At 35.6% G+C, this 27,289-nt stretch overlaps 1 protein-coding gene across 1 annotated transcript in view; it reads left to right on the plus strand.

Annotated features, from left to right (window-relative positions):
• The first annotated feature begins 7,162 nt into the window (after positions 1 to 7,162).
• The window catches only part of LOC138712412 (SLIT-ROBO Rho GTPase-activating protein 1-like), a 595,908-nt gene continuing 575,781 nt past the window's right edge, over positions 7,163 to 27,289 (plus strand). Inside the window, exon 1 of the mRNA XM_069844187.1 lies at positions 7,163 to 7,466. Within this exon, the coding sequence (XP_069700288.1) occupies positions 7,382 to 7,466 (85 nt within the window). The 5' untranslated portion in view covers positions 7,163 to 7,381. The remainder of the gene's footprint in view (positions 7,467 to 27,289) is intronic.

Raw genomic sequence — 27,289 nt, forward strand, 5'->3', positions numbered from 1 at the left:
AGTCCTAAAATGTTCATACATAGTAAATGTAAGTATATAATTTATTTTGGCATGACGTTTAAACATTACATTCTTTCATAACTAGCAACGGAAAGGTTCGTCATCACTGACATAATAGTACATACATCTTCGTTCAGTCGGCTATCCAAACACAAACACTGTTCTATAATTACGTGTATAAGTGAGTTGGACGCTAGATGAGGCACATGAGTGACAGTGAAAATATACACAAACTCTTGGATTTTTATGGTACGTATTGTATAACTTGTAGTAGAATGTTGTGTTGGAATGCCTGGAGTTCACTTCTGTACCGTGATTTCATGAAAATATTTGTTTTCTGAATAACGTAAATATCAAGCATTTGTGTGACACTTATTAAGAAAAAACATTCATTTCCAACATTTTTGTAAAACTCGATTTTATGGTTAGACATTCAGGAAACAATGTTAAAGTTATTGATTGATGTTTATTTTTAATATTGCAAAATATTTGCTGTTTGACAGTATTGCTTATTACCGAAGGAAGTGAAAGTTTTGTCCAACACATTTGATGTATTTTTGTGTTGAATAATGGGCTTGTCATAATATTTGGTATTTATAGTCCTAGTCAGGTATTTTTTTCAAAGGCAGCTACATAAATAAAATGTATAATCAGTACCAATTGATCATTAAATTGCTTGAACTTTTGTTGAGCGACTTACAACAATTTTGTAATTCTCATTTGTGGGGTTGGTTTTTTATATGACGAAGTACCTTTAGCATTCTTTCTTTTATTAAGATTTCAGAAGTACATGACAATTTTAACGTTATTTCATGTGCGTAAAAATTGTCCAGTTCCTTAATTAAATGAAAAGTATAAAAATTGCCATGATATCTTTGTATTATTTTTCTTGTTACTTTCGAATTTGTCTCTTGTGAAGACTATAGGGTTAAAAATTTTGAGAGTATTGATGGCATATAGTAGGTACCTATTTTGTCAAATGTTAAAGAATTTCCAACATTTTATATGTATTTTTCTATTAACTATTTTTATTTTGTCTATTCATTGAAGCACTGAGCTGAAATGACACTTCATCATTGAAAAAAGATTAAAGCAGAATCAAGTAAATTCGTTGTTGAAAACTATAATTAATTTTCACATGACTACATTTGTTAACACTTCAGCTCAGTAAAATTGGTACCTGCTCATGATTGGAGTCAGACAATGCAGATAAGTGTGGAGTGTCATTTTGGCAGAACTGTCTTGAATGAGGATTAAAATTCTCCTGTCCACTAATAATTGCATAGAACAGCATATATTTAAGATAAACTTTAGCTCACTGAAGAAAACTTTCTATTCAAAGATTCATCTGCAAGGATGCTCAATATGCTGTGCAGGAGTTTCTATTTTGTCATTTTCGTTAGTTCCAGACAGTAGCATAACTTGATGAATTCAAGTGTGATTGTTCTATTTTAAGCAGAAGTGTGTGGTGTATCTATCTAATGCCTACGCACTTCACTTACGTGGTTCGGATTCCGCATATTGTGGATAGATAGTAGGACTGTGATCCACTTTCAATTTGTACAAATTCCTGAAAACTAACAAGACGCATTCATTAACAAATTCCTTGTCTTTGGGTCCTCTTGCGACGTTTTTATTTTCAGAAATAAAGATTTCCAACACAGAATTTACAGAATATGCATAAATACACGAAATGGAAAAATGAAACACAAAGCTTGCAGAATATGTGTCCTCCAGAAGTTCCGACACAATTTTTTTGTCTAATTGAACAGACAACTTTGTGATTAAAGTAAGGTAGTTATAATTTTTTAATATATTGCAATTTGTGTTTGTTACATAGAATGTATATTTGTACGGCATAAACTAGTAGGGTGTTTCAAAGTATGTTTATATTTGTAGTGGTCGAATAATATATACGAAGAGAACGTCTTTGAATCACTGCCACAAATAATATTATGGCAGAAGTGATGTACATTTACATTAATAGTGAAATGTGTTGGTGTATTGCGATTGGGAAAATGGTGAAAATGATTTGACCACTTCAACATGAGAAAATAGCTATATTATTTATGACTGTCCCCATTTCTATTTTATTCATTTTCCTTTCAGAAAACGCAAATTATGTAATTTTTTATGTTAAATTCAACATAATAGATGAATACCACAGGAAATAAATTCAGATCTTTACAATGACTGAAAATACTTTTAAATATCCAAAACAGATCTTTTATCTCACTCTAGAAGTATTTATGAACATAGAAGTGGGGACTTCCATTATTAAAGTACCGTATCTTATAAAAATAAGTTGTAAAAGTTATGATTACAGATAATTATAATAATTACCTTATAAGGTTTCTATGTAATGTATAACATTATGTAGCCTATTTTTTGTATGATATGTCATTTAAGTATATTTTTAGGATACATTATATCACTGGATTTTAAAAGTTTCACTTCGAAACATTTTAATTGTAATCTTGGCATAAACATTTCAGTAATAATGAAATGTAAAATTATATGTGGAATAAGGGAGGAAAAATATGTTTTCTGTAGCCAAATGTTTTTATTTCGCTAAAATTAACAAGTACATTTTTACAATGCACATGCGAGTTCCTGTAGGCTACTAATGATGCTGAATTATGATTGAATGCTGTTCTTTTAAGTACCTGTGCCAACCAGTGATGAAAAAAAATGAATATATAGACATATAATAATATTAGTAATATAGAATTATTTCTAAAAGGCCAGTCTGTGTTCCTCAGTTGTTTGGAGCATATTACGAAGTAAATGGATCCATATAAAGGCTGGATATAATCTATTAATGTCTGCATTTCCTAAATATTAATTTGTTTTAGTTTTTAAAATTGTAATATCATTTAACTATTACTCAAAAGTCAGTTATGCGAGTTTGTAACTTCATTTTGTCAATATTTAGCATTAAAGTCATCTATGTTTATGTGAGTGAATAATGAGGTGTTATCATTTTCATATTTACTTACTTACAAATGGCTTTTAAGGAACCCGAAGGTTCATTGCCGCCCTCACATAAGCCCGCCATCAGTCCCTATCCTGAGCAAGATTAATCCAGTCCCTATCATCATCTCCCACCTCCCTCAAATCCATTTTAATATTATCCCCCCATCTACGTCTCGGCCTCCCCAAAGGTCTTTTTCCCTCCGGTCTCCCAAATAACATTCTATATGCATTCCTGGATTCGCCCATACGTGCTACATGCCGTGCCCATCGCGAACGTCTGGATTTAATGTTCCTAATTATGTCAGGTGAAGAATACAATGCGTGCAGTTCTGTGTTGTGTAACTTTCTCCATTCTCCTGTAACTTCATCCCTCTTAGCCCCAAATATTTTCCTAAGCACCTTATTCTCAAACACCCTTAACCTGTGTTCCTCTCTCAGAGTGAGAGTCCAAGTTTCACAACCATCATTTTCATATACCAACATTAATCTACAGTAAATACTCCCTATCCTTGATTGCCACATTGTAACTTTATTTTTAAGAATAATATGGACTTCTTTAATATTTACTTACACAGGGTGCGTCAGTGAATCAGGTGATTTTGAAACACTGGTTTCTCTTGGATGGCTTTGGGAGGGATGATGCACCTACCACCATCTTTCAGTCTACTCTACTGTGTTCAGTTGCAAAAATGGAGCCATGGACTGGAGCGCAATGTAGAAATATAGCAGCAGTGAGAGATACCATTGAACAGAGTCCATGCTGGTCTTCGCATCACCATTCTGTGTCACTCGGTCTGTCTGAAGTCCGCACTCAATGAATTTTACATAAAGATCATTTCCACTGTACGAAATTGAAATTATTCATGCACTACACTAACTGGACCATAGAAACAGCTCGAGTCCTGCCTGTGACTTGTTTCTCTGGGGACATGTAAAATTCCAAGTTTTCAAAGCTCCAGCACCATACATACTTCAGGAATAAAGTGAACAAAGAGAGATAAATTAAATGAACGTGTGCCATCTCAGTGTCCCACTAAGTTACATGGAATACAGGAATGGAGTTTTCTGTATAACAGTAATGCCACAGTCTAGTATATACAGTCACGAAGCTCAATATGTAGTAAATATGATTACGTAGATAGTTGCTAACCACTAGGATCGCTAATATCGCCTCATTATAGACAGTGTGAAATAGTACTGGCACGCTCACAACTCAAGCTTTGTGACTGTATATACTAGAATGTGGTAATGCTTCAATTGATAATGAAACTTTCCATTGTATTCTGAAGTTCATTCCAGGTGGAGGTTCAGTTACGATATGGTACTGTATTTGTGCAAAAGGAGTAGAAAAACTGTAATATATTTAAAATAATGTAGAAATATTTATGGTGGCGTTAATGGTAAATAAATTGTTATGTATAAAAACCATTGGAAGAAACTAGTTTACTGGTATTTTATTTTCGCTAAATTTTAGAATTCAATTCAATTTATTTGGCCATTAGACATACAGTTTTAGGCTTCGTCAAAATACATTGAAAAACATATAAATACATTTTAAAAAAACACTAATAAAAGAAACAGTAAAATTTAAATAATACAATGAAAACATGAAATAATTTGAAACTTTTAAATAAAAGAAACTAACTAAATTGCAATTAAACTTATTTATTAAAATACAATTTCATACAAATTTGTGTTGAAAAACTCAGCAACAGAATAAAAAGGATTATTTAATAACCAATTGTAAAATCTAGTTTTGAAGCTATTGATTGGTAATTTATAATATTGACTTGGGAGCTTATTATATAATTTCACCCCCATAATTAAAAAGTTTGTGTTGCTCTTGTGTAATCTACAATATGGAATATTAATTTGTTCACTATTTCTAATTTCATGATCATATATACTGGCCACTAATGAGTAATTGTCGATATTTTGTCGACTGTAAAGTACTAAATCATATATATATATATATATATATATATATATATATATATATATACACAGGTACTGGTAGCCTAAGCAAACTGTTCAAGCATTTATGACCATGCCGTGTCGAGCCTCGAAGAAAAGGACGAAAATAGTGAAGATCAGTAAAGATGGCTAGCTTAGATATTACAAAATATGAAGTTAAAATTAATATTTTTCTTTTACCAGCGAATAAAAACTAATATTTTCCTTGGACCAAAAAAAAAATGGCTAAACTAGCACAGAAGTAGTTCCTTATATAAAATAATAAGCCGAGGCATGACAGCCCATGAAGGACCATGACCGACCAGCGGGCTGCTGGCCTCCTGTCCGCATGCCGAAGAGAGGTGGACGAACATCCAATCAGAATGGAGGTATCGTATGGTTAGCACAATGATCCCCACAGCCGTTACAGTTGGTTTTCGTAACCGGATTTCGCTACCTATCGTAGCTCACCAAGTGTGTCATGATGCTGGGTGGGCACCGGTCCCATACACTGGCCAAAATTTCATGAGAAAATTTCTTCCCTCATGAGGACTCGAACCAGCGCGCATTCCGCAACACGAGTCCTAGGCATGATGCCTTAGACAACGACGCCTTGGCGTAGGACAAGTTTCTTTCATACTTCACTAATACACCTTCATTTGTTTTGCAGCTGTTTCTTTAGCCTTACCAACATAATTTAGCGTGACATTTCGAAAGTTTTACGATAGTGTACACTGGAATTCTTTATGCTAGGTTTTGTTGCATCATATTAGGGTAGGATAGAGTAAGTTAGGTTAGATTTGGATAGATAGGTTAGCTTAGAAGATGTCAAAGTTCTTTATCCCGGCGATGTACGAGAAGATTCGAATAATAGCGATTGAGTTCGGGGATTTTTTTAGTGACGTCAGCACCAGTCTGCGTGAAACTAGCACTGAGCGGGAAAATCCGCCATTACACTTCAACAGGACTGACATCACAAAACAAAAAAATAATCAGCCTTTGCCCATCGCTTGAAAATCCATATGCAAGGCATAGCATAAGTGTACACTACTGGGTGTTCAGTTCAAAATGTGTCATGGCTCGCTGTATGTCGTCATGTGGCTATCCGATGAGCCTAGAGAATTCAATCTTCCTACACTTCCGCAGAGGCGTATTACCTAAATGCGAGAGAAGTTGCCTAGCAAGTACGGCGTTCATTCTGAAGATTACTTACCGATACGTACGGTAACGCCAATAGTGGCAAGAATGTGAACTGTTTGAAAACACGTACTGAAGTGAGACGATTACTTACGTATTTGTTGACATTAACTTCGACGGTCAACATGGCACGGAGCATTTGATTTGTGTTGTGGAATGTTGCCGTACGCAATCGATGATAACAAATACCCTGCGTACGACTTGCCCGCGTAAAACACAGTTCGAAAGAGGTTATGGTAGCACACAGACTTTACAGACCGCCATCTGTTGCTACGACGTTCAAGTTATACCGTACACGTTCTCAAGTTCAGATTGAACGCCTTGAATAATAGGCAACTTCTCTGACATAAAAGCTGAAACTCGCTTCAAATCGCTGACTCACAACAGTGACGTCATGACACACTTTGAAATGAACACCCAGTATAAATATAGAATGACATTTTCGTAATGTCACCAAAGTTGTGTTGGTATTACTGAGGAGACAGCTAAAGGCGAGGAAGCGCTAGTTTAGCTGATTTCTTTTTAAATGGAGATGCAGTTGAGCTTATATGCAAGGTGTATAAGTGGAGCACGAAGAGAACTACCTCAGCGCTAGTTTAGCGAAGATGGCTTTTTTTTGTGTGGGGGGGGGGATGCAGTTGATCGTATATGCTAGGCATAACAAAAGCCTACCTAAACTAACCAAACCTAACCTGTCACAGATTCGTATATGCGAGGCACATAAGCGGAGTGCGAAGGGACGTACCTCAGCGCTAGTTTAGCCAAGATTTAATTCAGCATTATTCCTTTATATTGGACAATGAAAAGACAAGTTAATGTACAAATGCACAATCATACCTAACAGAATACAAAAATGACAGCAATTAGAAACGGTTACAAAAATGAAAACAATACACTTATTTTAATTGATATTCCGTCACCTATTGGTAGCCCAACAAACTACAACTAGATGACATCTTGCAACGTGCTGCCATCTGAGCGAAAATTTCAAAGCTATATTTGCAGCTGTTGTCTGTCGCGTTGCTAAGGAAAGAAGACCCACGCACGGCCTTTCAAACAAACACAACACAACACAACAGAAGTGAACGTGGTTAGATTTTGTCTTTTCGTGTTGAAACCGAGGAGTGAGGCCCGCGATGCATGCGTCTGGTTTGACTTTCAAGCATTTGAAGTGACATTTGTGTCATAAAGTCTATGACAGTAGTGTGTGTGGCTATTTTGTGAAACGTGTGCTCCATTTGTTAGTATTCAAGAAATGGATGAAGAAGATGCCGGTGGCGGAATCACAAAATCACCAATCAAACGACTAGGGTCAACGAGGAAGCTACTGATTTTCAATAGTAAGTGGAAATTTAACTTTCGACCGAGTAAAAATTTTCGACAACTGCTTTTTGTTAATGCAGTAATATTACTATATTTACCAACGAAATTTTCCTAAATCTCAAGGTATTGCAACAATGACAGTTGACAACATTATGTAATTCAGTAACAATGTTAAGACAGGTTTTGTGTTCAACAATATTTTAAAATCATTCTTGGTCATAGATATTTATAAAGAAATTATTTTGCTGTTGTCATAAGGCAAACTTGAAGACTTTCCAACGTCCAGTCTCGTTATCGGCAGAAGCAAACAATTTGTTTTGAATGAAGTTCTGCGAATTTGTTTACAGCAGCTGGTGGTTTTTAGCGGAATGTTGAACTCTGTCGTAGGCTTATTATATTTTTCTCTGTGTTGTGAAAGTACGTTGCATTGGAACACAATTGTTACCGTGCTGAAATATATTAAATTTAAATATTTTTGAAAATAATAAAAATATATAAAATTAGCTCGGACGGAACTTGTCACAATTCTAGCGTGTAATTCAAATCGATTATTACGTAATAAATCTTGAAACAGCTGCGCTGGAAGGGCTTGGACATTGTTTTATAAATATCCCTTAGGCGGAAGCAATAAATAATTAATGTTTTTAATTTATCTTTATGTATTTGAAACTAATCAGAATGTAATTCTCGGCGGGAAAAATAGAAATTTATTTTCTTTCCATAAGAATTAAATATGTGTCCTTTATGTTGTGTTTATTGTGTTGTCTTTCTCAGTGGATGACTGTGTCATGTTGACCACATAGTTGTAAGGAATCTTATTCTGTTAAACTGATGAAAAGCCCATAGGTAGGCTATGTGTACAGAACAAGTCAAAGAGGCGTATTATTTGACGGAAAATGAAGAAAATATTGAACTTCGATAGAGTAGGCCTACATGCAGAAACCAATAGATTTTCTGGTTTCATTGATGTAAACGATAAAATTCCCTATAGGAAATTCAAATCACACGAAAACATTGAATCAGTAAATAAATACATAAATAAAATATTATTGATTCATAATGAGCGGGAGCTACGCTTAGTACAGTCTTTAACCCTCATTTTCTCAGTGCAACGGCAAGATGTAGAAAGAGGGTCTAGACCTCAACCCGTCTTAGCCCCTTTCTATTTTGAGTGTGTAGTAATATAAGAGCTCTAGACAGTAGCGTACACTATACATACATATAGCGTCGTACATATGCAGCTGTCGTTGACTGCTGATGCCGCACTTCAATAATACTTTGCTCATTCGTTGTGGCGCGGACTTGGTTAGTTTATATTTAAAAAAAGCCCGAGAGGAATACATTTGATTAATACTACATCTAGTAAGTGTTTTATTTGTATTTCTGTATACGATTAAAAATGTTGTTGAAAAGGACTTAATTCTGAAACACTATTGAACTTCCAGTATGTTACAAGGCTTTTTTTTTTTGCATTGTAACATTTAATAAACACGTGGTAGTTATTGTAAGATAAAAACGTAGTGTCGGCAAATATTTGTAACCAAATATTGGTTTGTATTTTTGAGCCTACGTGTAGTGTCTTTGAAATAATGACAAACCCAGTCGCAATACAATCAGTTTCCTTCGGTTTTCAATAAAAGTAATGGGATTTGATTTATGTAAGTTTCTGGAATAAATAGACCTATTTACTATTGTGTATAGCATTGGCATTTCATAATTGCCCTCTTTTCGTCAAATCATCTTATTGTCTCCGAATATTCTGTAGCTAATTTAAAAAGAAACATCCCCAAGAGGCAAATAACGTTGTCTAGAAATCAGGAGCAGGAGTCTTTTTTCTTCTCGAGGTTTTCCTCAACGGTACATCGAATGTCAATATCCCATAGCGCATCCTCAGACCCATCTCGCCTCGAGGTATCACCAATGCCGTCTGCATTAGGCAGCTGTGCTGTTTATACACTACACTTCTCCTCTCCCCCCAAAATTCCATAAAATAAATTATTGGCACAGAAAAGTGTCTTTCTGTAAGCATGATAATGCGAATTTGACAAACGCAGACAAATCTGCTAATTTTAATATTTTTAAATAATTGTTGGCAGTGAGATAACCGTACATTGAAGTTACACAACGTGATGCACTTCTCGTACATACTGTATGCCAAATTTTGTGCAGATGATCAGAGAACACATGTTAAATGATTGAAAGTTCGTCCCTTTCAGAAATGAGCTATCCCATTTTAGTAAGAGATGTGACCACCTCGAGCACGGATACACTCGTATTCTTGATGGAATTGAATCGAGAAGTCTTCGAATGTCGTTTTAAGGAACTTCTCTCCATGTCTGAAGCACATGTTGTGTCAGTTCTCGAAGATTTGTGGCTGGAGACTGGTATGACAACAAACATCTTCCATGGCATCCCAAACATGCTCAATGGGAGACAAATCAGGGGAACGGGCAGGCCATCTGGGATTCTTATAATCCTTAATTAAGACTTTTCAGTATGTACTCTTGCATTATCATGCTGGAACATGCCATTTGGTATGATGATCATAAAGGATATGACGAGGGTTTACCCTCTGTCCACATACTGGCGGGCAGTCGCTGTTCCATGGACAACAACCAAATCAGTCCTGGTGTCATATGCAATAATTACCCACACCATAATCCCAGGGGTTGGAGAAGTATAGCTGCATCTACACGATTCAATTTTTCATGCGTGTACCCATGCAATCTGGGAAGAACATTGAAAGAATCAAGTTTAAAACGCACTTTCAGTGAAGATGCATGAAGATTTTGTGTCTATATGGTCCGCCGTTTTGAACGTCGTCTTCACTACTTTTATATATATATATATATATATATATATATATATATATATATATATACACACACACACACATATATAATCTTGCATGCATTGCTTGACTGTGTAAAGTTGAAAGGAAAGTTGAACTGTGTAAGTAGATGCACCGTAAGACTAAAAAAATCAGAGGTGAATTTGCCCTCTCACCATTCTTCTACGGATATGCCGCCGTCGATATGACAGCCCAAGACAAAAGCGAGACTCATCACTAAACACCACCGAATGCCGCTCATCGGTCCAGTTTCCTCTTACACTACATCATGCAAGTTTTTGCTGTTTGTGATATGGCGTCAAAGATGCACACCGCATGGAAAGTCGTGATATCAGCCCAGCTTGAAGCAACCTGTTTCCAATGGTTCGTGGCGATACTCTGCCTGCATTACTGTAACTGCTGCTCGGATTTCAACTGTAATCATTCGCCAGAGCCATTCGCACAATCCGAGGATCTTCTCTTGCTGATCTCTCTGGAAGGACCTGTGCCCAGTCTTCAAGCTACATTATTCTCCTGAGTCCATCTCCTCACCATTCGTTCTGCAGTCATTGCACTACAGCCAACTTTCTGGGCTATCAGTCTGTTTGACGCTCTCATGTCCCTCATGCCAATTATGCGTCCCTTCTCAAAATCAGAGAAGTGGCTATAATTTGGTTATGCACGTCGTCTGGGCATGCTGTAATCTTCAGTCTACCTGAAACATCACAGTAATCTTCAATGATCAACATCAACAGCATCATTTGTTCATGCCATCTTTAGCTTGTGTGAATGGCTGATATTACTACTGCAAATATGCTTGCATAAAAGCGAAATTGTAATCAGATCACCTACTTGGCGTAGGAATCACATTTCTTTCTTTTCCACTGTCTTCTACAGTACATTGATCAGTTTTAAGAAAATAATACACGTATTTTCTCATTATATGCTATGCATATTTCGCAACTATTATATTCATCGTGTTACCTTCTTATTAGTTTATTTTCATGAATTGTCATTCAGAAGATACACTTAAATGATATTATCTACTGTGCATTAAAAACACTTTTTTCTTGGCATGTTGCAGAATAGTTATTTATGTAACTAGTACGTGAAACGTATCTTTAGCGGACGAGTATTGATGTTTATTGTCAAGGCGTAATTAGAGTTCGTAACATCATACGAGGCCGCTGAAGGTTTCATGTACTTACTACATACAGTGACTCAAAATGAAACTCGCACAGTGAACTATTAACTAGTATTCAATGCGGTGAAGAATGAATATGTTGATTCACTGAACTGAAATCTGCATTTTCTAATGCCTTCAATATTCTGGATTATATATTAAAAACATTACTTTAATAGAACAACACATTAAAAGTAAACTAAATAATGTATTTGTCTCAGTAGAAATCCAGGATCAAATTAAAACTCGTACATTACACTTATAAAGGAAATAAATGGGCTATTCCATCTCAAGTCGACCGAAATAACTTATAGAGAAAATTGACCTTGCAATTTTTAAATACAATGAAACTTTTTCTGTCCATTGACAATGTGATACAATGCTTTGTGCAAAGTTTGAGACATCAGAACTTCATAGTGTTTAAATTAAAAATATTTAAATTTATCGTATTTTCATAAAAATAGCAACTTTAAATTGTTGTGGCTCCGAAACTCTTTCACCCAATGATCAAAATCATGGTTTATTTTGATGCTGAGAAATTAAAGTTTATATTAACATGTAAACACTTTTTCTTACTTTTTATGGAAATGGATAAATTTAGATTTTTCTTCATTAAGACGCCTTTACCCACGAAAAAAAAATATTTTTAAATAATATGGTTAGATTCCGCATTGAAAGTACAAATAAACACATATTTTTTACTGGTGCACCGTTGATAAGAAAATATTGAAAATATCAAATAAAGAAAATAAATAGTACGTGCATGAACTAACCAGCTGACTGTAGGTAGTCGAGACAGCAAGGCCAGGAGACAAACGAGTGATGTGTCGTCTAGCAGTCATGACTGGGCTAGCTTTATCACAGGTTTTCATAAACACAGGAGTAAAATGACGCCCAATTCTCGCTTATCTTCAGCCCTCGGCCTGTGCATGGGGTACTGCGCCGTTCAAGTCTAGGCGTGTGAAAATAATTTATTTAATACCCTCGAAACTTATTGCCGAGCCACTAAGCAAACACTGCCGAATCCCTCTTAATAATGCAAGGTTTTTTCTCAATATTTTTTACATTTTTACAAATGGGCAAAAAGCCTAAAAGTAAGTAAAATCAAATTATCTGTCTCTCTGTATACAATAAAAATAAAGATTACTTCTTAACATAACCTACTAAATGTCAGCTTCAAAATGAGCTCCCGTTCAATGTTCTACAGTAAATGGTTCCAGAGTTCTGAGCGCTGAAAGAGGCTTGTTTTTATAAAATACGCTAAATTTGTCGCTCAATAGTACGAAAACCGTTTGACTTCCGATAGTATATTTTTGAAAATGCACTCTCCTCAGCACCTTGTATAAATAGGGAAAAAATTAGAGTATTAAAAAATGCGAGGTTTTTTACTGATCGATTTCATATGGAATAGCCCAAATACAGTACACACAATTTGACTATAATTATCGGCATACTACAACATGAAATTGAGTACACACAATGTTAATCCCTCATTTGCACTCAAGTTTTGCTCTCGTGTAGACATGCTTCACTCCGAAGGAGAACTGCTTGATTAAGACTATTATGGGTCGTCAAAAAGGGCAGATTTCTATAGCTGAAAGTGAGGTGATCATACATAAACATCAACATGGCAAGTCTTTTAAGAGAAATCTCCAGGTTAGTGAAAAGATCGCATTCCACTGTGCAGGATGTTATAAGACATTTTGAAGGACGAAAAACGGTAGTAAACAAGCAAAGAAAGCACTCCAGAAAAATCTTTAGTAATAGGGATGAACGTTGGTTACTCAACAAAGTGAGGGCTAATCCAAAGTTATCTGCACCTATTTGACTTTAGAGCAGGACTGGGTAACAACCGCTCTCAGAGCGCTTAGCTTCTCCCGCTACAGTTGCTGTAGCACGGGTATTCATATACCGACTGTTCTGTTTACTGTATGAGTTTGCCAGGCCAGCTTTAGACACTGAAAAGTGTTTAGGGAAGAAATGTAACCCTGAAACAATTAGAAATGTATTGAGAAAAAACAACCACCACGGCCGAGTAACGAGGAAGGAATCGTTCATTAGTGAGGTCAACAGGAGGAGAAGAGTACAGTTTGCTAAGGAGCACATAAGTAAGGATTTTGAATTTTGGAAAACGGTTCTACTCACTTATGAGAGTAAGATAAACCTTTTTGGTTCAGATGGTAGGGTTTATGTGTAGCGTAAGCCGAATACGGAACTCCGAGAAAAAAAATCTAAGATCCTCTATGAAACACGGTGGAGGATCAGTTATGACATGGAGGTGTATGGCTGCTAGTGGTGTCGGTAATTTGGAGTTCATTGAGGATATCATGGACCAGAATATATATTTAAACATTTTAAAAAAGAATATGAAACCCAGGACACAGAAACTATGGATAAATAACAGTTTCAAATTTTATCAGGAAAATGATCCGAAATTTAAGACTCTGAAAGAACGCACTTGGCTTCTTTACAACTGCCTCAAAGTGTTAGAAACCTCACCCTAGTCACGAGACATAAATGTAATAGAACATTTACTGTTTATGGTCTGAATTAAAAGTTAAAATATAGCAGAACTCCATAAAAAACAAACATGAGTTGAAGGAAGCCATATTAAAAGAATGATCGAAGATTCCTGCATCTTATTGTGAAAAAAAAAGTTATGTTTTATTTAACGACGCTCGCAACTGCAGAGGTTATATTATCAGCGTCGCCGGATGTGCCGGAATTTTGTCCCGCAGGAGTTCTTTTACATGCCAGTAAATCTACTGACATGAGCCTGTCGCATTTAAGCAGACTTAAATGCCATCGAACTGGCCCGGGATCGAACCCACAACCTTGGGCATAGAAGGCCAGCGCTATACCAACTCGCCAACCAGATCGACTCTTATTGCGAAAATTTGGTAAAATCTGTCCCAAGAAGATCGCAAGAAGTTATCAATAACGAAGGATTTTCAACAAATATTAATAAATTTAAGACGTAGACTATTTTAACTTTCTACTGAGGTAAAACATTATTATATTTTGTTATAATCAGAGTGTGTACGAGTTTTATTTGAGACAGAAAACGTTCATTTTGCGTCCAGCCATTTATTTTTTTCCAGTATTGCTGCAAGATGTAAATCTTAAATACGTATTGTATAATTGTCATATTGAGAAGTGTTATAAAATGTAAATTTAGTTTAGTTTAAAGACTATTTCTTACTTATTATGGTATATCGTTTGTTAGCTCACTGTATGAGTTTACTTTGAGCCACTGTACAATATTTTTTGATCCTCAGTCCGTAAAGTGGTTTATAAAATTAGTATTAAACTAAAATTTAATCTTATTTTCATTATTTATTCATATTGGCACGCCATGGCCTTCTATTTATTAAAATTTATAAATTCCGATATTAATTTTACAAAGCCGGTCACTTGAATAATGTGAATAATGTGCCCCGCAGATTAACTAGAAACGATCGTCATGGATAAAGTCCTAAGGAATAAATCGAAATATCTGAAAATACAAGTTTTCAAGTGTGAAGTCTTACTTGTACCGGCATAACAATTCATGTCTCTTTACTTCGTATCCTACTGAGAACCCGCCCTCGCCAGGTTCCCTGTCTTTGAATTCATTCAAACGTGTTATAGTTCGTATAGTTATTAAAAGACCGTACCCAGGTGTGGAAATAATAAAAGATTGTACGCACTAAAAGAAATAATAGTCCTCTTGCTTCAAGTGTTATCGCCCAACACAGCGCCTGGACTCATAATATAAGCAACAAGTTTGGCAACGTCTTGTTTGGAGTGTTTCCATGGCAACCCTATTCACCCTACACCCCTCTAACGCTATTGTCACACACCAGACCTTCGAGTAATCAGATGCCGTCTCTAGGTTACAGCATTATAGCTCAAAACATTAATAAAAAATCAAGAGAGAGAGAGAGAGAGAGAGAGAGAGAGTACATGCAATGATGTTATTGGCACTGTTTAATGGGAATGGCAATTTTGACATAGGAAAGTGTAATAATATGCATTTCAATTGTATATAATATACATAGTACAATGTATCGGTAAAACTGTATTTCCTAACCAGAAGCGCTTATCGTGTAGGCCCTTATTTCACCGTATTTCTCCTCCTATTTCTGGTCCGAAATAGAAATTGAACAGTTTCTACGACTGCACACTCTACGAAACGTAGGCTATTTATTTATGCAAATTTTCAATTAGTATGATTGAAACATATATTTTTTTTTTTAATTATCGCGCAGGGGATTACGCCTTTAATTAAAATATGTCTTCATAAATCTATTGATTTTCCATCTCAAAATTTGTTTCTAGACTTTAATGTACTTAACGTAAGACAAATTTATTATATTGTATTAATAAAATTCATACATAAAAATCGAAATAATTTTGAATTGTACTCTCATAGTTATGAAACAAAAGATATGAATTCTTTAAGATTGTTTGAACCAAAATACAACACTGTTACAGCATTTAATCGTAATAGTAATTTAGGCCCAAGAATATACAGTATAACAAATTTATATTTAAATATCCTAATCTTGTCAATTCTAATAGTTCTAGTATTAAATTTAAAAAGTTATGTAAGGATTTTATAAAAATTGAAAAATTGTAAATTAAAATTTATATACTGTAATTGCACAGTAGACATAAGACACATTGTATTGTATAATTATTAATTTCAATTCAGGAATCCGCCCCTGAGCACGAGTTCTACTCTTTCAGGGGCGAGCTAAAGTTTTTCTGTATATATTATATTTTATGTTACAATTATTAGCAACATAATAAATAAATAAATAAATAAATTGAAAATTTCTTAAAAATAGTGCTTGAAAATATCTCACGAATTACATAAGATTAACTAGTCTAATCGACGCAAAAATGTACAGTAGGGGCAAAAATTTAAATTTAAGCTGATTTCAGAGCCTTGTTCACTCCAGAGCACGATAGACTGGTAACTAAGACTTTCGTGGTTCGAATCCTGCCTGGGAAGGAAACTTTTTTTTGTTCCTTATTCAGGTTTATTCCCAATACCTTTCGATTGCTGGTAAAATTCACGTTCTGGGAATAATAAGTTAATTAAGTAGTAAAATATTATTATTATTATTATTATTATTATTATTATTATTATTATTATCATTATTATTATTATTCACTGCTGCGGTGAACGAAATGTTTGGTCACACAACCAACGGACCACGGCCTGATAACCCGAAAAACTTTTCTCCTATTATTATTATTATTATTATTATTATTATTATTATTATTATCATTATTATTATTATTATTATTATTATTATTGTCATGATTTATATGCACCAAGTCTGAAATATGTATAATATAATAAAGCAAGACATATGCAAAAACATGCGGAATCAAAGATTTTGTAGAGTTTGCTATCTTTCTGAAAAACAAAATGTGAATGATGTATCACATAGGTATACTTATGTTTTTTTTATGACATTAACCCGTAAGTGGAGAGGTATTTTTCTAGTCACGTAACTGGTGAGATGGGGATTGCACTTGCCCCAACTTAGAAACTTGTATCGTAGCACTCAGATAATCAAACTGAATTTTTAATTTATATAATCAAGTGCTTCTATTTGTTTTAACTAGGTTTTCTTCAAAATTAGGGAAGCAGGCAGCATAATAAGCAATGAAAAAAAATATATCTCCGCACATCCGACTGGCGCAGGCTTATTTTCTTACAATGGCTGGGGCACTCATAGCCACCACCTCACCAATTACGGGTTAAGGTTCAATATGGTCCCGCGCCGTGGCGTCGTGGTCTAAGGCATCCTGTCTAGGACTCGCGTTACGGAATGCGCGCTGGTTCGAGTCCTCATTGGGAAGACATTTTCTCATGAAATTTCGGCCAGTGTATGAGACCGGTACCCACCCAGCATCATGATGCACTTGGGGAGTTAACGAAATCCGGTTGCGAAATCCGGCTATAACGGCTGGGGAAATCATCGTGCTAACCACACAATACCTCCATTCCAGTTGGATGATCGTCCACCTCTGCTTCGGCATGTGAACGTGAGGCCAGCAGCCGGCTGATCGGTCTAGGACCTTCAAGGGCTGTAGCTCCACGGATTATTATTATTATTATTATTATTATTATTATTATTATTATTATTATTATTATTATTACTATTTAGGTACAATATGTGCACTTTATTCCGTTGTTTACCTTACTTTTTCTGGCTGCAAAAAACAGCCAACAACTTTTCAAGGTTGTTTCTTGTCATTTTTTTTTTATCTACAAGGATATTTTTGAATGCTGAAAGTGATATTCAACATGCCATTAGGTTACTAGGAAAAATTTTTAGTGTAATAATTGTGAGTTTGTAAGATAAGGTTCAAGCCACACTTTCTTGGCACAAGACCTTCTTTACTTTGAGCACATTGCTGCAACCGTGGGTTTTTTATAGCATCATGCCTACTTTTATCTTGAAAGTCTCACCAATGGGCCCTTGTGTGTGAGAAATGTGTTTTGCTAGGGCCTATACTACTTTCAATAATTTTGTACCCGATATCGCGTACGAGCGCACTAACAAAACTCCGCATACAAAATACAACAAAATCACGCACTTGAAACTCGGGCTGCTGGGGCTAATTGAGAATAAATGAACAGAGAAAGGGTGGGTAGGGGTTGTCAGGGTCAGGTAGGTAGGGATGTTTTGAGAATGCTTCTTTTTTGCGCAGTAGTTCACTGTCTTTAATTCCCAACTCAAAGACAACTGGAACAAAAGTAGGGAGTGGTTGTTTTGGCTTTTCCACAGCTATCTTCCATATGCAAGGAATTTTCAGTCATCGAGTACAGTCAACCAAAACATATTATGTGCCGACAACCTAACAATTCTGAATCTTATTTCTCTTTATAATAACATATGCAAATTTTGAGGGTTTATGTAACAAAATTCTAAAAATATGCCACAATATATGCACAATAGTTTATAATATGCAAAACACCTCAAATATGCAAAAATATGCACGGTTAACTTTGCATATTCGTCACTACGGACGTTCAAAACATGTATAAAAATGCTTCTGCATGACTTTCAATTGGACAGTAAAAATATAATTTGCACATTATTGTTATTATTATTATTATTATTATTATTATTATTATTATTATTATTATTATTATTATTATTATTATTATTATTGATAGTAGCAGCAGCAAACTCTTCTCGAGAAATATTACGCGTAACTTGAACATGTCTAATTCATTTGACGCCAGTATTGGAGAGGGTCGGAGAACTTCGTTCAGGGTATTCTTCTTCTATAGCGCGACAGCCCGATGTCGGGTCCTGACCTGCTTCATCAAGCCTTCCCATTCTTCTCTATCTTGTGTTACCCTTTTCCAGTTCATTATGCCAAGAATCTTCTTTGTATCCTCCTCGACTGCATCAATCGACCTACTTCTTGGTTTGTCTACACGTCTCTTGCCGCCAATTGTGCTGTATAGCAGTTTCTTTGAATTTTATTTTATTGGGTTATTTTACGACGCTTTATCAACATCTAGGTTATTTAGCGTCTGAATGAAATGAAGGTGATAATGCCGGTGAAATGAGTCCGGGGTCCAGCACCGAAAGTTACCCAGCATTTGCTCGTATAGGGTTGAGGGAAAACCCCGGAAAAAACCTCAACCAGGTAACTTGCCCTGACCGTGATTCGAATCCGAGCCACCTGGTTTCGCGGCCAGACGCGCTGACCGTTACTCCACAGGTGTGGACTTCTTTGAATTAGGCTACGTTCATTTTCCATTTGTTGGATGTGTTCGGCCCACTGTAGTCTAGCCTACTTAGTTTAATCGCTACAAAGATTGCTGATTCTTTGTGAAATTTTTCTTTTATTGGTCCCCAAATTCGCTTTAGAATCTTTCTTTCAAATGAGTTAACGGCCAATTCTTTTTTCTTGTTGAATATGTAGCCTTGCTCTAATACCTATAGCACAACATAGCTCCAATTACACAGACCTGTAAAATTAAGGGTCATAAAAAATTTTCTAAAAATTTATACTACCTACATTCATAGTTCCTCGGGGTGCTGAATCCAAAACTGAGCTCAGATTTTCTCTATCACGTACCATTTTTTCGCAACATGCATTTGACACTTTTAGCAATGTGAATGTAGCGTTATTGAATTTAATATAGGAAAGTGGTGAAGTGAAACATGTCCTGTGGCAAATATTAAAGATACATTTTACAAAACCTATTATAATAAACAATTCGCATTTAGCCAAATGCTTTATATCGCCTTTTTCTCTTCATGGTGTGAAGTTGCTTTTCCTCTTATGTGAGGTTCAAGAAATGTTCTTTGTGCCAGTGTTTTTGTACTCAAAGACTGCTTCTTGCTCTGCTGTTCCATTCACAGAGAGAGTATGGACACGTAGTATATCCAACCTGCTGATCAAGACGTATGCACAAATCTCTCAGATTTTCACAGGTCATCCAATTATAAAGTTTATTTTATCTTTTTAAGAACAAGTTCAAGACTCTCGTAAGTTTCTTTAAGGTATACAGGATTACCAACAGGTAATGAAGCACACTTTTTGCCATTGTGCAAAAGCACTGATCACTGCCTTCAGACTTCTTTTGGAGGAATAGATGAAAGTCTCGATTCATCCACTTCGTATTGAACATTAAACCAGGAATATCACTGCAGTATACTAAGGCACCCTCTTATGAAAAGTAGGGAGTAAATTCATGTTCTCTACTCCCATACCAATGAAAAATGTTCCTGGTGTCAGCAAATTTATTTATTTTAATCTGAAGCCTAAGAACTCAGCTTTTTGCTTACATAATCCTAAATATCTTTTTAAATCATAGAGTTCAAACTGGTAAACTCTTCGGGACTTCCACGTTCCACATCAAACAGCTTTCTATATTAAGTTTCTTATGCTCATCAACAAGTTAATACAAAATTTTATATTAGAGCACTGGGTTATGGATGCGGCAAAATTACTAGTAGGCTTATACGGGGTGGGCAAAATAAGATTGGCCCGCGGAAAATAAATATGAAATATATGAATTTATATGTATAAGACTGACGCGGAAATGATTCTGACAGTGCAGTAAACCGTGGTCATTTCCAGCATCTTCTGTGATATTCAGTAACAAAGGTCAGTCTTAAACAATCTTATATATATCTTATATATATATATATATATATATATATATATATATATATATATATATATATATATACACACACTGTGTCCGGGACAAAATTTACCAATAAGAAAGTTTAATAACTCGCGTAATAATGGAGATAGGAAAATGAAATTTGCGAAAAATGAAAGAGGGACATTTTAAGTTTTATGTTTGATGTTGGCAACATTTAGTCATTGTTGTTGACATAGCTGTAATTAAAATGGCGTTCACAGTGCAACAAAAAGTTCAATGCTGCTATTGGCTTGCCGAATTCAAGTATCCGAAGATAGTGGAGAGAAGATTTAGACAACAGTGGCCTGAGAAGCAACCACCAGATAGGCACACAATAACAACTTGGCATAGAAAGCTTCTTGAGACCGGTTCTCTTGTAGAGAAAACACCACGCGGGAAGAAAATGACAGAAGCGCAAGTCGACAGAATTCCAACGGAGCCCGTGTATGTAAGTCTGTTCGCCGTGCCAGCAGGGAACTTGCAATTCCAAAGTCAACTATCCACGGTGTTCTGCACAAGAGGTTACGTCTGCATGCATACAAGATTCAATTGGTTCAAAAGTTGAAACCAAACGACTTGCCTGCACGATATGATTTCGCTAGTGACATGCTGTTGAAAATTGATATTGAAAATGGATATCTGCAGAAGGTCGTGTTTAGTGATGAGTCCACCTTCCATGTCTGTGGGATCGTCAACAGGCATAATTGTCGCATCTGGGGATCAGAAAATCCGCATGTAGTGAGGGAATTGGAAAGAGACAGCCCTAAGATTAATGTTTGGTACGGACTTACACATGAAACTGTGATTGTACCGTACTTTGGACATCTGTCGTGTTACAAGAGGTGCACACATAGAAGTTTATTAGTGGTCATTCGAAACTTTGGAAGTCCCTTTGTCAATTCCCGCAAACAGCATTTTCATCCATCAATTATTTGGTGAGTTATTAAACTTTCTTATTGGTAAATTGTGTCCCGGACACCCTGTATATATATATATATATATATATATATATATATATATATATATAAATGTTACAGATTTTCCGGGCCAGTTTTATTTTGCCTACCCTGTATTAACACTGTAAAACAAAATACAGTTTTGTGTAAAAATTGTGCGTGATGTGCCATTTTTGATGTTATTTCTGGCTTCAACACATAAAAATACATAAAGGACAACTTTTTTTTTTCATCGCAGGCCTGTATTATTGTTTTGTATATTTTGGTTTTGATGACCTGGCGTACGTTTTTGAATTTGAATAATGGTGAAAGTGAGAAGTAGGTTTTATTAGCTAAATTTATCCGTCTTTAATTCTCATGCCAATCCTTCCCATTTTTGTGAATTTTCAGATATACGAATTCTCCCACTATTTCTATTGTGTCCCCTTCGTTGCTTACATTGGCAGGTTGTATTTGGGACCTACGTGATTGCATCACATCCAGGGTAGTGTATTAGTATGAAGCATTATTAGTATTTAGTTCATGCGAAATTTAATTAATTATCACACATAGTTATAATATGCAAGAAGTGAATTTAACACAAATACAAATTCAAATGTTCAGAATGACGAACAGTACTCCTGCAGCTTAGATATAGACATCCGTTTCTGACAGCTGTGTCAGGCCTCTTTAACAGCCTCGGGGTTATGATTAACGTACAGGCTAACGACTGTTCTCTCTGTGGGGGTGACAACGGAAGAACTTCTGCTGTTTTACTTCCCTCCCTCCAGTGACATATCGTTTGAAGTCTGACGTCTAATAGAACTAGTGGACCTTCACTTCACTGCCTAGCTCTCTGGCCCACAGCAAAGTAGTTACCATACATGAAATGCTTTATTCTCTTTATTCCGCATTTGGACTCGAACCTTTTTGAAGCTTTTCTGATTATTGTATTGTTTACAAAACTGGTGGTTCAAATGTAATTATGATAGCTTATATAGGGCGCGATAGTGGGATATGACGGTTTTTAGAACCCGGGACACTCAGGACGAATTAAAAGAAAACACATACACTGGAAGTAATCTAGTACAATGCAGTTTATAAATGTCTGATTACTTTTTAAAAACTACATTTCGTAAGTCGCCTCCACGGCAGCGAATACATTCCTGCAATCTGCTATGAAAGTTCTGCATAACTCACCCCAATGAAACAGGTTCGATGGCACTAATTTCGTTCCTTATGTTTTGTTTAATCTGTATGATTGTGCGAGGCTTGTTGCGATACACCCTACTTTTGAGATAACCCCATAGGAAGTAATCAGCTGCAGTCAGGTCAGGAGATCTTGGCGGCCAGGCAATGTCTCCAAATCGTGAAATTATTCATCCTGGAAACATGTTTCGCTGACAGTGCATTGAACCATGAGCAGTATGCGCTGTTATGAATTCCATAGCTTCTTCGTACAGAATTTTTTTTCTTCGATTTTCAACTACAAAATTACATTTTTCTTAAGCATTTATCACAATTGTTACAAATCACGCCACTCTTGTAAATTCTTCAAGACTGTACATTAGGATGCATAATTAAACTGTAAAGAATCAAGTTTCTGAAGTCGTATGATTTGTAACAATTTTTGTGATAAGTACGTAAGAATAATGTAATGTTTAGTTAAAAATTGAAAAATAAAATCTGTACAACGCAATTAACAATACACTTTTAGCTTCAGAACACTAGCCAGTTAAAGAAATGATACTTCTTTCTCTACTTGTAATATTCTTTTACCCTTAAAATCAATGGCGGTGCTCACAAGATCACGTGAACACCTTGTTTCCATTAGTGCACGACTAGTTTCATTATTTAATTTTAAACTTCCCGCATCTTGCATAAACTTCTTATGTAAACTTGGCAATATCCGTTCACGTACAAGCCGTGCTCTTTTTAAGAAGGTTACAGAAATTTCACGCATGCGCGGGAGAAAATTGTCTTTCCCTGGCCGCTTATGACTCGTCAAACACATAAAGCATTAAGTGAACAGTGAATCTATCCTACAGATGTCAGGTGCATCGATGCCTATCGTTTACGTGCTATATCTCGAGGAGGAAATTTAATTATTCTGTATTTTAGCCTGTAGGTGTCAGCATCTCACTGTCGGAACGTTTACTTTATGTGGATGTGTATACAGTGCTGCTACGAGAGTGTAGTTTGTGAATTACTATACTTTAGTGTCGGCATGTAACATAGTTTGGCTTTCAAAAACACGCTGGCTGAAAGTGATGGTGGTATGAATTTAAATATCTGTATGGTGGTGTATATTATTTAAGAATAATATTTACTGGCATGCATTTATAGTTATCAATCTATGCGAATGGGATTACAGTACTGGTATAGGCTATAGTGTATCAGTGTGTTGTGAATCAAAATATATTACTGAACACATGCTTTTGTAAATTGTGTTATGTATTAATTTTTAACAAACGTAAACAATGAACTCTGTTCAAGTAGGCTAATTTTGAAGAGTAAAGAACTGGGTAAACTGGCTTACCAGGAAAAATTCTAGGTTTCATTATTATTATTATTATTATTATTATTATTATTATTATTATTATTATTATTATTATATGTTGTTTTGAATTTATATACGGTTTTTTCGACAGTGAAACATTGGAATCATGACATTTCATATTAGGCTAAAAACGCACGATTTCAAATTCTCTTCGATTTTGGAACACAAAAATTATAAACACACATAATATTTTATCACGAGCCGCCACTGCTTAAAACTAAAGAAAAAAGATATTTTACTAACAACTTCAAATTGGTGTGACTCTGAAAGTATTGAGATTAGTACACACGTTTATATGACTTTTTTTGTTCAGAATGTCTTCAGAAATAAGCTCCGTAAGTGGCGGTAAATCCTCGTGAATCACCCTGTATACACAGATACATATATCATTACTGGCATTAAACAAAACAGACTAGAATGGCTGGGACATGTGGTCAGGATGAAGGAAGATAGAACACCAAAATCTTCTTCGGACGCTAAAATAATTGAATCAGGGAAAAAAGTTGGAAGACGTAAACCGCGCTGGTTTGATGATGTCCAAAATGACATAAAGAAAATTGGGGTTAAGAAGTGGAGGATCGATTTGATTGGAAAGTTGTCATTAGGGAGGCCAAGATTATACCGAGAGGACCGTAGTGAAGAAGAATAATGAAGATTTGTGTCGTGTAATGAATGGTAATGTTACGAAAAAATTAGATTTAAATATAAGTAATTGATTGTATCTTACGCAGTCTTGTGTCATATTCTCACAAAAATTGTTTCAATTTAACGAGACAAAAACGTTACAGATTGAGCAGCAGTGTAAATTAAAAAAAAAATCTTTATGCTCGACCATGCCGAAATGTAGTAGGCTAATTATACACCTGGTAGTAGCCTTTTAATGCACCTCATTAAAGTACACCTATTCATTATAATTCAGTTGTTCAGCCAATGAAAATTCACCATTGTACCATTATGAAACCGCAAGTATAGATTATTCTCGGATATGTAATCGAAAGACAATTAGCGAAAAGTCACGGAAGCTGGAAATCCAATACTGTCGCAGAAGGTTATGTTCTGTTACTATAATAATTAGCGTTAATTGTACATAATATTCAAATAAATTCAATTTGTCATCTCATTTTTCTAAATCAATTTCCAGGTTATATCAAGCCTAATGTTCATGTAATTCTCTAGATTATATCAAGGTCAATGACATTCGTGTTTCGGAAAATATCAATACTTTCGCGTCTGCGCACATCTCACAATTCAGATCAGTTCCACTCCTCACTTACGTAACCATAACATGAATACTTCCGAATAATTTCAAGTTAGAAATATGGTCGTGCATAAAAATTCATATGAAACTTGCCTATAATGGTAATTAAGACGCTCGTATGAAAATTATGAAACTCGCTTGCGCTCGTTTCATAAACAAACATACTCGCGTCGTAATTACTACCATTATAGGCTCGTTGCATAATGTACTATTGACGAATTGTTACGATAATTATGTGAAACACGTTTTGGAAAGAAAAGAAAATAATAATACTTTCTTGAAATTGTGTTTATTTATGTAGATTCATATTAAAACACTGCAGTCTTACTTTTTTGTTTAATTTTTAAATTCATATATCATGTAGAATAACTTTATACTTATACACATTTATGCAAATGCATACCTGCTTCTAATTCTGTGGTTTGACGCCAAATTGTGGTTCTTAGTCCTCTTTCGCTCGGAGCACTTGTATTGAATCTGTGTACCGTGCACGTGACACAACTTGACACACTATCAACATGCGTGTTTGAACTATAAGCCACTGTGCATAAACACTACTTTGTATGCTACCCGTTCTTCACCGGTGTTTCCGGTGGCTCCACAGTGTAATGCGATCTGGAGACAAGTGCTGATAATGCACACATAACTAATCCTATGGACCCTCTCTCATCCGGTGTTTGGGATTAATAAATTCTTCTTCCGACTTCTTTGCTTAGATTGACATTTACTGCTCTTGTCAGGAGATATTTTTAATTCGTCTGAAATGTATCTTTTCGTATCATTTGAAAGGACGTTTAAATAAAACCAATGTGCCTCCAAATTTTATTATTATTTATTTTGTCGAAAGTAACAGTGGATCGGCCGCTCAACGGCTGGAGTATCGACTTTCGGTACAGAATGTCCTAGTTCAGATCGTAGCGAGTTAGAGCGGAAGAGCTTTTCGAATAGGTTTTCTCGGAGTACTCCTATTTTCCTTGTAAATATTTTAGCAATTCAGGCAGGGCATAGTTGCGCCCCACGGTCAGGTAAGATGCAGCAGATAAAAAAGGGTTCCTATTTTGTGGGCATAGTTGCGCCCCGAAAAAATAGATAGAGAAAAAGACGCTACGAAACTCGAGCCTCGTAATCAACCAACCTTATTGATTTCTTATTCGATTTAATATTTAGGCTATTAAAATGAACACCATGAAGTTGGCAGTACTTTATTAACTGTTTTTCTACTGTTTATGCAGCGATTATCGATAGCCTACTGTAAAAATGAACATCATGAAGTTGGCAGTACTTTATTAACTGTTTTTCTACTGTCCATGCAGTGATTATCGATAGCCTACCGTAAAAATGAACACCGTGAAGTTGACAGTACTTTACTGACATATTCAAATAAGTGAGCGGTTGGAATATGGGGCCTTAGCAGTCTTGACATTTTATTAGAGATTTTCACACCGTCTGTGGCGTATAGGAGGTTAATTTAAAATGAATGTTAAGTTTAGTGAAAAGGATAAAGAGCTAACAATTCACAATGGTTCCAAGTTTCAATTTTCGAAACCCTGTACCGTAGGGTTAAGATATCGGTGTACAAACAAAAAATGCAGTTCATTTATTGTGTGTGATGGATAAAAAATGTGTTATTTTAAATAGAAAAATTGATCATATGCTAGGCCTACCTGATTTCAATGCAGCTACCATATAATATTTTTAAGTCATTTATTTATTTTGTGTACTATGTCCATCGGGGCGCAACTATGCCATATCCATTCTGCTAGCTGATTTCTTCGGGGCGCAACTATGCCATGTCCATTCTACTACCTCATTTCATCGGGGCGCAACTATGCCATGTCCATTCTACTACCTGATTTCTTCGGAGCGCAACTATGCCATGCCTAGGCCTCCCGATTG

The sequence above is a fragment of the Periplaneta americana genome, chromosome 13, assembly GCF_040183065.1.
Source record: "Periplaneta americana isolate PAMFEO1 chromosome 13, P.americana_PAMFEO1_priV1, whole genome shotgun sequence".
NCBI lineage: Eukaryota > Metazoa > Arthropoda > Insecta > Blattodea > Blattidae > Periplaneta > Periplaneta americana.